Source organism: Polyergus mexicanus, unplaced genomic scaffold, assembly GCF_030449975.1.
Source record: "Polyergus mexicanus isolate NDT 795.1 unplaced genomic scaffold, iyPolMexi1.0 SCAF_25, whole genome shotgun sequence".
Taxonomy (NCBI): domain Eukaryota; kingdom Metazoa; phylum Arthropoda; class Insecta; order Hymenoptera; family Formicidae; genus Polyergus; species Polyergus mexicanus.
Genome location: NW_027223345.1, coordinates 1198120 through 1211733, shown reverse-complemented (window position 1 = coordinate 1211733; position 13614 = coordinate 1198120). Strand labels below are relative to the sequence as shown.

General features: G+C 24.7%; 1 protein-coding gene across 1 annotated transcript; it reads left to right on the top strand.

Moving 5' to 3' along the window:
* Positions 1–2342: 2342 nt before the first annotated feature.
* On the top strand, positions 2343–10924 carry LOC138943042 (aminopeptidase N-like). Its single transcript, XM_070313561.1, has 10 exons — positions 2343–2788; positions 3885–4343; positions 5154–5337; positions 5822–5951; positions 7205–7286; positions 7479–7894; positions 9400–9683; positions 10074–10264; positions 10416–10736; positions 10840–10924. The coding sequence occupies exons 1-10, from the start codon at positions 2343–2345 to the stop codon at positions 10922–10924; spliced, it is 2598 nt and encodes an 865-aa protein (XP_070169662.1).
* Positions 10925–13614: the final 2690 nt, after the last annotated feature.

Genomic DNA, 13614 nt, shown 5'->3' with positions numbered 1-13614 from the left:
AATTTTTATTCAAATTACAATTACTTAAAAATAACAATTTATTTAATATGGAAAACCGTTAAATTTATGGTATTCCAATCGTACTCAAATTGTTCTACTTAATCGCCGTGCGATAAAAGCTATCTAAATAAAAAAATATAAAAATATAAATAAAATATGCTTTCTTGCCTATTTTCATGTATTTTTCTCAAAATAGGTTATATAAAATTTTAAAATAATGCGGTCTCTTCTGTGGTTATATGTTGATAGCTATATTAACATTTATCGACTAGCAAAATATTTCTCGACGATCAAGAGTGTGTTGACATAATATTACGTACTTATCGTAATGTCATGTACCGAGTATCGTGTTAGTCTTCGATGGTCTCTCGAAGTGATAAGATCTCGAAAGTGTTGTAATTATATATACTTTGAATATTACATAAATAGCGACAATAGATCGTCAAATTTACTACAGTTAATTTTATTTATTTACAAGGATTGTATACTTGAGTAATAAAACTTGTGGCATACAATCCTAACATACAGGGTGAGTTTATAGAAATAGAACACACATATATATATGTATGTCTGTCGTTAAATTAACAAAATATGAAAAAGATAAAATGAAAAATTTAAATAATTCTAATATACAAGTATAGTTTTTTGTTTTTTTTCAAGTTAACTTTAATGGTTTTAACATTGAGACGATCTCAAACGCATATCAATAATATGTGTATATTGTATATACGTTAATATAACTTCAGTTAAAGTAACATAAAATAAACATAAACAGAATAATCGTGCATGATTTATACTTATGATTTAATTTATGAGGCAATACTGCAAGACATAAAAATTAAATAAATTTAATTTTGTCAAATAAAAAATTAGATATATATAATAACGATTAATCCTCTCTTAGACGCAATATCCAATATATATACGTTACAACGTTATTGATGTATATATGTATAACATTAAACAATGAATGTATGTACAGATGTGAAAGCAGATTAAAATAAGAATGATTTAAAAATAAAAATCATTTTTGCCATTTCATTTAAATTATATTGCTAACACTTCAGCTTTCTTTTATCCATCCTAATAGTTTGGATGAAAAATATTGCGACTAACGAAGAGTTAAACACATATATAACACAGAATAGTATCGATAATAGAAAAGATATAGGCGGAACAAAATATATACAATATATGACTTTAGAAACACATAAAAATATGTAAATATTGATACGTATAAAGGCAGTTGATTTGTTACGAATTCAATCTGGTTTTCCGTTAAAGATGAGAGAAATGTCTTATTGGATTTTTAAATCAGTAACAAATAAACAATTTGAGCTTTGTTTATGATTTAATGTAAAAGAATGTAAAGTTTAATTTATAAATGAGAAAAAAACCAAAAAAATATTTATTATTTAGGTAAAATTTGGTAAAGTGTTCGAAACTGTTTGTTCGAAATTATATCTTTTGCAACATGAGTTTTGTTTAAAGAAGAAAACAAAATAAACAGATTTAGATTATACGAAGAGTACCTAACATAATAATAAAGTTTATATAAAAACAAAAACTGATTTTTTATTATGTTTATTATTATATTTGTCTTCTGAGATTATCTAAATTATATTGTATATTATATAAAACATAAATAATATAAATTATGTTATGTTTTATCTTCAAAATCAAGTAAAGTATTTAAAAATTTTAAACTTTCTAAAATTTGAAACTTTTATTCTTTCTTTCTATTTAACTTAAAATATAAAAATTATAATGTAAAATAAAAACATCTAGTAAATTATAATAAAATTTGTGTGTAGAATAGATAATTCATCATAATAGAAACAAAATCAAGTAAATACGTATTAAATTATTATAATTATTCTTTATAGAAATAAATTTAGACACAAAAGCAAAGTATGCATGTATATATGTGTATATATTATACACTTATATTTATTACTTTATTATATTTATTTATTACGTAATATTGTCTCATATTTTTACATGTACTTTCCTTCTATGAATCATTTGCTTGCAATTTACTCAACCTTTGATGTTTTATGTAGTAATTTCTATATCTTGAACTATCATTATTTATCTTATTCTCTCTCTCTCTCTCTTGCTTCTTTTTCTAACCAAAAATTTAGTAATTTTCTATTAAAGTAGTAAGTCAATCTCTTTTAATATAATTGGCTTTAATACGTTTTGTGTTTATTCCCTCTTTCTTTCATATTTGTTTACTATAGAGAAAGTACACTGTGTTGCATTTCATTTGTTTATTTTTTTTTTTTTAATAATACATTTTTTCAATAAAATTTTTGCAGATATTTAAAGTAAAAACTAACATGGCGTGTCTAAAATTGCTACTAAGTTGTAGTTTAACATTCATCGTCACGACAGCTCTTGTTACTGCTGAAGACAATTTATCGAAATATGTAATACCAGAGCATTATAACATCAAGCTTAAAACATATATTGACGATAATAAATTCTACGGTGAATGCAATGCTAGTATCAATATTGTTCAACTAACGCAGAAGATAGATTTGTATGCGGAAAAACTATGCATAACTGATATAAAGCTAATTAAATCTTTAGAAGGATTTGATGAAGATGATAGAGAAATTAAAATTTTTGAACCAACATATTTATGTAATAGTAAAACGCATATAATTAACCTCAATTTCACGGAAATATTATGGGGAAATTATACTTCAAATATAAGATTTATAGGTACTCTAGCGGATAATAGAGGAATTAAAACATTCCACAAAGGATGTGAAAATACAGCGTTAGTAACTCTCTATAAAGTGTTAAATATATATTTCATTATTAAATAAATAAATAAATATATATATATATATATATTTATAAATTAATATATATATATATATATATTAAAATATATATATTAAAAATATATATATATAAAATATATATATTAAATAAATTAAATATATATATATATATATATATATATATATATTTATTTATTTATTTTACATTATTATATATACTGTTTAACACATTATACACAACAAATTAAAAATTTTTCTTTTATATTAAAATTATTAAAAAAAAATGTATAATAATATTTCTTTGCGTGATAATTTACTATGAGATATTATAATAATACATTAATATTATTATTATATGTCATAGTAAATTATCACACAAAGAAATATTATTATATAATATATGTATTATTATTGAATAATTTTAATATGAAAGAAAAACATGTTTAATTTCGTCGTGTATAATGTGTTAAACAGTATATGTATGTATGTATGTATGTCTTTATTGACTCCCCTATGGGGTTGCAACCTTATACTCTTACACTTTACCAATTTTCCACATATATATTTCATTTTCTTACATTTTCCGCTCTTACAACTGACGCTCCTACACTTAACCTAACGCTTTAAACCACGCTTTTACTACACCGCTTTCCTTTTCCCTTTCTCTTGCTCTTCCCCTTTGCTCCTCACGCTCCCTTTCCTCCTTCATCCTTATGCCCTTATCTCTTTTTGCTCTTCTTCCTTGTTCCTAACTCCTAACCCTCTTTATATCTCCTTCCTATTCCCCTCCTTTTTATCCTTCTTCTCTTCTCTGTCATTCCTCCTTCTCGTCTATAAAGAGATATATGATGGGTGGGATGAGATCTGAGCGGAATCGAACCCGGGACGTGGCACTTGTCAGCCCGCGACTCAACGCTCTAAGCCACTCATCGCCCCCTAAACAGTATATAATATGATAATAATATGATGAAAAATATATCAAATTATTTTTTGCATACTACGCGATAAGTTCTATAGTTTCTGATAACATTTTTATATTTGTAAAACACAATTTATCTTTATATAATTTCTGTTCTTAAAATATGATAGATGGTCGCCTGTAACGCATTTCAAGACAACTTACGCGCCACGAATGTTTCCATTCTGGGATGATCCGACATTTAAAACCACTTTTAATATTTCTATAATGCACTATAAAGATTACAATGTTTTATCGAATATGCTAAGGCGAGAAGAGGAAACAGATGAAAATGGCATGGTGTGGACATATTTTGATATCACTCCTCCAATGCCGACTTATCTGGTTGCAGCAGTTATGGCTAATAAATCAGAATTTTCTAAACTGAAGATTGGAATTGATGATGTCACAATACAATATAGATCACATAGTTTCTTTGATTTTTCGTATGCATTAAGTATCATGGCAGATATCACGCTGTTTTTAAAACGCGAATGGGAAGATGTAAAGATAATTTCCAAAGTGGATAATATCGTAATTCCGGATTACGAGGATAATGACATTATAAATTCGGGACTTATTTTTTATAGGTAAATATATGAGTAAACGGATAATATAAAAGGATATCTTAATTTATTAGAAAATATAATTTATGTTGTGTTTTATATCTGAATTTGTTTAAATAAAAACATATATTTTTATTGAAAATCAAGTATATCTTAAAAATTAGAAATATTTATACACTTACGTCAGTTGCAATAAATAATAGTGCAAAATAATAACATATGCAAAACTTAATTATACATGTTGATAGAACAATGTTCATTTATATTATTTGCATTGCATTATTTTATGAATTGTTTAATATTTTATTTTATTTTATATATTAATATTTTATAAATTATTTAACACAGCTCGTACTTTTATTTTAATTAATATTTTTGTAAATCTACTCTCGATATATGTTAGAAAATAATAAATTAATTTGATATTTTTATTAAAAATAAAAATCATATATTTTTTGATAATGAATCTTTTGTGAGTATACATTCTTATTAATACTTGAATTAATATAGTAATGATAATATATTGGATGAGTCAAAAAGTTCGGCTTCAGATACATCCCACTATTTTTTATGACACGGAAATAAAGAAACTGTCAATCCAGTGACAAAATTGTTTAGATTTTAGTGGAAACAATGTAGAAAAATTATTTGGGTGTGTGTTGGAAATATTTTAACCGAATGAAATGTTCTGTAAAAAATTCGGCTTATATTTGACTGCTCCTTGTATACAAAATAAATAGTTTTATATAAAGAGAGAATCTTATTAAATATACTAAAAACATACTACACACATAGCACATAATTAACTGCACATTATTTAAAAATAATTTTTAGAGAATCAGATATTACATATAATGAAGATAGAGACCCACCTGGACGCAAAGTCGAAGTGGCGCGTGTAATAGGATATAAAGCAGCACAAGAATGGTTTCATAATGTATTTAATACGTCTTGGTGTTCTATCCCGTGGTTGCACAAAGCTTTTGTTAGATTCATGGGAGCGTATGGTGTCGATAAGGTTATTTTTGTACCTCTAAGATTATTAGTACGCTAAATACTTGTTGACATATGGCAACAATGCAAAATATTTTTAGTAACTCTAAACTCTTTTTAGTCCATGAAACTAGAATATTGATTGCATATACTCGATATTCTTATGTTTTTTTTTAAATTTGAAATATAAGGTAATTATGAGCTAAAGCTGGCATTTATGTTATGTAGATTTAAATTGAAATAATATAAAAATAAAGTCTGTAATAAAAAAGAAATTTTTCTAAATGCTTTGAAGAGAATAATTATTTTAATATTAAATAATGCACATTATTTTAATAATATCTTGTTATATTTTCAAAAATGTAATTCTCTAAACGTAATTCTCTAAATGTAATTCTCTAATTCTTTTATCATTAGAAGGCAGCACAATGTGATCTATACGTATCGTAAATGCGAGTTTTTTTCTGCAAGTTTACATCGGTTTAATCACATTAAAATTTTCTCTCCAGACTTTTCCTGAGACTCGGATGATGGATTTGTTCGTGGTCCAAATTCAGCATGAAGTTATGCATTTGGATGTTGATTCTCAGTCTTCTGTATTTCAAGCCGCCTTCTCTGAAATAATCTCGTACTTCAAAGGTATGAAAATATAAAATGTAAATATAATTAAGAATTGTCTGTGTAAAATCGTTTTTAAACATAAGTGATATATAAAAAAATTATTTTTCTTAATATTTTTATTAATTGATTAATATTAAATATTATACTATAAAAAATATATTACATATACACATATACCTATGTATGTATATACTTGGATATACAAAGCGGCATACATCACTGTTAATAGTTATAAATATCTCAAGACCTATGCAATCAATTTTAATCGTTCTGGTCTTAAAGGGGTATACCCGTTTGAAACCTTGAAAAATGAGTACATTTTCTAGATTTTTTTGCAGCACAACGACTTGATAAAAATTTTTAATTTTTTGACGATATTGAAACAATATTATCAACTATCTAAATAAAAATTCTCAGTGCAAAAAAAAAATTTTTTTGAAAGTTATGAGAATATTTGCAGAGTTCCTCTAAATTGTAGAAGGCTGCACGATATGCATGAAAACGTTCGTAGATCATATCTGAAATAAAAAATCCAAGTTTTTTTCTTATTAAACATTGCAATAGCTATCTGCTATTCAAACATTTTTTCACAATTTCAGAAAACAAAAAAATGGCAACATGTTGAAGAAAAGTTTCGGTTTTTTTTAAAAAGAGTCCACCTTTTTTTTTATAACAAAAAATAGGGAACCGGATTTAAAAAAAAAGGCTTTATTGGCAGATGTAGAATCTTATTAGAAACTCGCGTGTAAAATTTGCAATCAATTCGTCATGCACATTGTGCATGAAAAGACAAATCTGCAAATATTCGCATAAGTTTTAAGAAAAAAAATTTTTTTGAGCTCAAAATTTGTATTTAAGTATTTAATAGTATTCTATTTAATAGTATAAAGAAATTAAAAATTTTTATCAAGTAGCGCTGCAAAAATATTTAAAAAATGTACTTATTTTTCAAGGTTTCAAACAGGTATGGGCCACCCAAGGTCAAACTAATGGCATCATCTTATGACCCCTTTAGAACCCGAACAATTTTTGTCTGAAACATTGCTTTCTATCTTACTTTATTTTTTAGACAGATTTAGGTATCTCAATATAAATGCCCCACTCTGTATATATATATATATATATATATATATATATATAATATATATATACAAATCTGTACACGATATATATAGAATTATACTTATAGAACAAGAATACGCGCGCGTGCGTTGCAATAAATATATTTTTAAATATACTTAATCACGTATTCTTTTTTTTATGATATATAGTACCCATTATATTGCGTATGCTGCAACATGCTATTACCGAAGAATTATTTTGGCACATTATGCGTTCATGTATATATGATCAGTAAGTAGCATACTATATAATATAAAATAATTATATGAAATGAAATTAAGCAAGTACTAAGAATAATAATATATATTTTGTAAAATATTTCTTTGTTTTTTATCAATATATTTTGCTTTATCGTCTAATATTTTTATTTTATTTATAATTTTATTCTTTTATTTAATTTAATGTTGAAATTTTCAATTTTAGTAATTATAATTTTACTTATGTCTACGATTACTGGTCAGCCTTGAGAGCTGCTTATTTTTCTGGTCAGAAATATGATTCACTAACAAGGCGAGAAAAATATAATCTCGTAAACGGGGTAGAACAACTGAAAACTTGGATGAATCAAAAGCATTATCCTGTAATAAATGTAATACGAAAATATGATCAGTCGCGGTTTAAAATCGAGGATGTAACAATAGAAATTGTCAATATAACAGAGAGGTTGAATATATCGTTGACTTATACTACGCAGATACAATTGAATTTTAACAATACTTCGCCTGATATTTGGCTACTCCACAACAGATCAGATGTCGCGCAATCCAGTAAACGATATATTCGGAAGATTAAAAATCTCAAAAGCGATCAATGGATAATATTCAATTTACAACAAACTGGTAAATATTGACTAAAAAATATTATTTTCTTATATTTATTCCAAGTAATTAGATTTCACATTACCATAAACAAAGTTACAAGAAAGAGATTGGCACAGTTTTTAGTCTGCAATAACGTGCATGTAAAAAAAACTTTTTTACTCCTTTTTTACGTAATTTTTTCAAATTATGAAGATCACCATTATTTTTTTTAAATAGAATCTCCTATCTTTCATTGCATATTCTTATAATCCTTTTTGCGACCTTTTCGAAACACTATAATAAAGTATTTTTTTATTAAGTATTTCTCAAATTATTTCACATCTTAATGTGACATTTTTTTATATAAAATAAGTATTTTTAATATTAGATGTACAACTTTGCTTCCGCCGTTTTTTTCCGAAATTCGAGGCTTTATTGTAAAAAACTGGTTATACATTTTGAAATTGCTTGTTGAGTCACTCCCAATGATCATGCCAATTCTTTTTGATTTTGACTCGAGTCTTCATTAAGTAATGCCTCCAATTCTGCATCTTCGAAAACCTTCTCTCTTCCACCGCTATGCCGGTCTTCGACGTGAAAATCACCGTTCTTAAAGCGTTGAAACCACTCACGACACGTTTTTTCACTAATAGCGGCTTCACCATAAGTATTTGAGAGCATTCGATGAGCCTCAGCCGCAGATTTCCTCATATTGAAGCAGAAAATTAAAACCTCCCGCAAATGACGAGAATTTGACTCGTAAACTGACATTTTCAATCGAGAATAACTTTATGATGCAGACACAAATCGACTAATGTTTCTATGGGGTTATGTTGACAGATGCCCAAGTTTATCGCATGACGTCTATGATCTATTTATTTCGATCACTACTTACCGCTAAAGCCATCTATAGGAAAACGGCGGAAGCAAAGTTGTACACCTAATACCAAACAGTTTTCATCTCACACTTCTTCTCCACAACCAATATTTTTCGTTAACTTGTAACGTTTGATTGTAACGTTTTATTTGGCTTACCCTGTATACAGGATGTCCGTCCATGAATGTCCGAACAAATATCTCACAATTGATTGAAGTTGTGTTATATTATGTCCTTGTATTATAGATCGTTGAATTCGCCTCAGTAACGGTTACAAAACTGCGTAAAAAAATTCATATGGTTCTATATAAAAAAAATGGAAGAGACCTTGACCTTAGTTTATCAATCAATAAGAAAATCCCTCTTATTATCATCCCCAATAATATCAAACAGTTTTCATCTCACATTTTTTTTTCTATAACCTATATTTTCTGCGATATTAACTTACAATGCTTTATTTGCCTCACACTATATATTACATATATGTATAAATACATATATGTATAAATATATACATATACATATATCCATATATATATATATTTTTTTCTAAAATTACTTAGGTTTGCATGATTTTGCGGAGAAAACGATTAATTTCATATATTTCTTTCTTAATAAATTCAAGCCAATCCAAAAACAATAAAAAGATTTTATTATTTTTTAATAGGATATTATCGCGTGAATTATGATTCTCAAAATTGGGAATTAATTACAATGTATTTAAAGGACAATTACGCAAATATACACGTTCTCAATCGTGCCCAACTTATCGATGATGCTTTTCACTTAATGTTAACACACCAAGTTGATTCCTCCATATTCTGGGATATCACAAAATATCTACAGCAAGAGACAGATTATGTGGCCTGGTATCCTGTGTTCAAAGCTTTAGAATACATGTCGAGCATCTTTAGTATCGATACTGTCGGGTCAAAACTTCATTTTGTGAGGGTAATTGTCACTAGATTTATATTTAATAAAATTATCACATATTAGATAGATATACATGTAAAATAATCCCTACAGTTATCGAATAATTTCAAAAAGTAGAACATATATAAAAAAAACATTAAATTGTATAATAATATTTAGATCAAAATTAGAAATTAAAAAAAAAAGAATTTCATATTTTCTATAAAAACATATACACATTTTTTCTTTCCATTACTTTGTTGCTATTTAAAAATTTGCAAACATACTGCAGAGTTTATATCTAGTAGTCTGGTAATGATTTATAAAAATAGAACAGAGAAAAATAAAATAGAATATAGAAAAAAAGTAACAAATGCATGGTAACAAAAATAAATATAAAACTTCATATTATTTAACAATAATTCTTAGATAATGATGCGGAATACATTACATGATATGTTGGAGAAAATTAATTATACAGAGGTTTCTAACGAAGATGAGCATAAAAAATGTTTAAGGCAAGAGGCTGCAAAATGGGCATGTTTATTACGTCGCCAGGAGTGTTTAAAAGAAGCCAAAAATAAATTAATGCAACATTTTGCAGATCCTGAAAAGCATAAGTAATATTTTTTATATTACATTTATATAGCATTTTTATGCCGACTTTCTTATATTTTACAATGTTTGAGATTAAAAGTTATTCAATTAAATTACATAGAATTATATGCTAAAGTTTTATAACAGAATTTTATTTTCTCTGATATTTTATAGACTTTTGCCATGGTGGAAAGAATGGACATATCGTAATGGTTTGTCTTTGTGCGAAGCAGACTCAATTTGGCAAGACTTGTATAATATGTGGGTAAACAAGACTGATAATAAAATTTCAAAATTTTTAAGTTGTACTCAAAACGTTGATATCGTTAAAGACTATTTAAACAAAACAGCAAATGTGATTAAGAAATCGAGTCCGGAAGATTATATTTTAAGATCGCAAGCTATTAACAATTTTCTTACTACTATCACAAAATATGTAAGAATCGATATTTTACGTAGATATATATTAAGTAATTTCGAAGAAATAATACCCAGGTAACAAATAAAAAACATTTTTTTTATGAATGCATACTACTCTTAAATATACAAATATAAAATTTTTTACTATAGTTATATATTCTGGTTTATTTTTATATAGTTACATCAGCACAGTTGCAACATTAACTGTCATTATTAATCATTTATATGATGACGAACAACTTATTGCGGTAAACATTTTATGAATTTATTTATATTAGATATGATTTGTACAAAACAATTGAATTATTACTTGTTAACGGTTAATATCAAAATGATTTATTTTAGTTAGAAAATTTCGTGAAGAATAATCTGTGGAGAGAAAGACTGCATTTTGAATTTAATACAGAAATATTGTCTCAAAAAAATAAGGTAAATTTTATTTGATAAGAACTTCCTACTGATTACAATAACATTGTGTATTTTGTTAATTAGATTTGACACGCATTTTTATTTAAAAGAGAATATATACATTAATATTATACATATATGTCTAATAGAAATCTAAATTATATACATAATAATATAAAATTACTATAAAATCACATATTCATGTTCAAGTACAAATTTAAAAGCTTCTTTCTTATTGCATTAAGCTTCATGTGGAAATATATATCGTTCTTCGCCAGTGTATATACAATAAACTTTAATATTAATCAAGTTTTTTTCTCTCTCATAATTACATCATATTACATCATATCTTACTAGATAATACAAATTATTTTTTATATGATTTGTTTTAGGAACACGAAGCAAATGCGAATCTATTAAAAATTCAAAATAAGATAAAAAATCGTCGCTCCCAAATCGAAGATTTGCAAAAATTTTCACAAATATTTATGTATTAATGAAATTAATAAAAAATAAGAAAAATAGAGCGCAGACGTGTGTCATATCATGCGGGAGCACGCATATGCACAAATATCTATTTCTAATATAAATATTTTCTATATAGCTCTTATTTATTTTCAATTATTGTTATTGATTATTTATAATATTATTGTTATTATTATTATTATTATTATTATTATTATCAAGAAAGTATATTGATAATGCATTCGCATTTACAAGGATGCTTTACAAGATGCAATATATAAGCAAGAAACATTTAATCCATATAACTTACGCAAACAAAAATGTAAGCTTCTTAAATTTTACAATTAAATCTGTATAGAAAACGAAGTGTGTCAAATATCATTAATACACTCAAAAACGTACTTCTTATCTGTTTTAAATTAGATTCTTTGTTTGTAAAATATACATAGCTTTTAATTTATTAAGTAAATATATTATTTCGAATTTAAAATTAAAATATTTTTATCAACAACGCATATATATATATATATATATATATATATATATATATATATATATGTATGTATATATATGTACGTATATTGTATAAATATATAAATATGTATAAATATTAATATAAATTAATTTATTTTTATAATTATTAATAGAGTATTAATATTATAAAAATATTAAAGACAAAGTAAAAGTGTGAAAAAGTTATAATTTAATTGATGTTATATATTTATTAAAAATTAAATATTACAGACAATGTTTTAATATATTATTATGTATATGCATAAATATACTAATATTGATATTAATAATATAATGTAAAATTTTTTAATAAGCATTATTAATATCGAAATTGCTTATAAATATAAAACTTGAAATATATCATCATTACTCGATTCGTTTGCATTATCAAAGATACTTCATGCATGCGATTTACAGGTTTTCTTATCATTCTGCAATTCTAAGATATTTAAATCATACAATTAATTATGTAAACAAGAAAATATTATTTTTTAATGTGTAGATTAATATACTTTGTAAATATTATAAAAATTAATTTGTCGTCTGAATATAAATAATGTGCAAAATCATTGATGTATCGAAATGTACTTTACTCGAAATTTATTTTAAATTATGTTTTGGTTTTTGCCTTTAACTTTTTTCATATCTGTTATATTATTTTCTAATACTTGTATATTTATTTTAATATTTTTTCTAAGTTCATTAATTATAAATATAGATTAATACGTGTGTATTAATAATACAAATTAATATAATATATTATACAGCATATATCTCATAATTTTATTATAATAATATAAATTTATTATTAATGTTTATATATATAATAATAGTATTTATATAATTATTATTTGAATACATATATATGTATTATAGATATTAATAGATATTAATAACTTGTTGTTATATTAATATGTGTTATAAATATTTTAAATGCTATAAAAATTGGTTAAAGCCTTTAATGTATTTCATTAATGTATTATTAATATTTAATTTATAATAAATTATTGGCATGATTCTTAGCGCAAACACACTTCCTATATATTTCCTATATATCATTCCATTAAAAATCTTTCTAAATTTTGTATCTCAAAATCCTGTATATGATAAGAAAAGCATTATTATTGATTTGATTTATAGAATTTTTTAATTTTTTTATACAAAATTCCATCAAAAAAATTTTGAAAATGAAATCGTGCTTAAAATCATAATAAATAATGGTTATCTATTATTTTCTATATTTCATGTACATAAACGTATACAATTTTCATGTATTTATAAAAGTTTAATTGTTAGCGTATTTTGACAATTGATCGATTAATCAGTTTAAATCTATAAGGATATTGGTAACCGTAAAAATTAATAATTAAATTGAATTCATAAAGTATGTATTTTGTGTTTAAATTTTAAGTATACATATACATATACATATATAAATATTTATTTTTATTTATTTATTTATTTATTTATAAAATAGATAGTCACTTTAAGAATACTTTATATATATATTGCATTATTAAATCGTCAATGAAATATTTTGAATAACCGTTTGATTGATTAATCAGGG

Coding starts and splice junctions, on each gene's coding strand:
- LOC138943042 (XM_070313561.1), top strand. CDS start 2,343: ATGGCGTGTCTAAAATTGCTACTAAGTTGTAGTTTAACATTCATCGTC. Junction 2,789..3,884: donor AAAGGATGTGAAAATACAGC/GTTAGTAACTCT, acceptor AAAATATGATAG/ATGGTCGCCTGTAACGCATT. Junction 9,684..10,073: donor CAAAACTTCATTTTGTGAGG/GTAATTGTCACT, acceptor AATAATTCTTAG/ATAATGATGCGGAATACATT.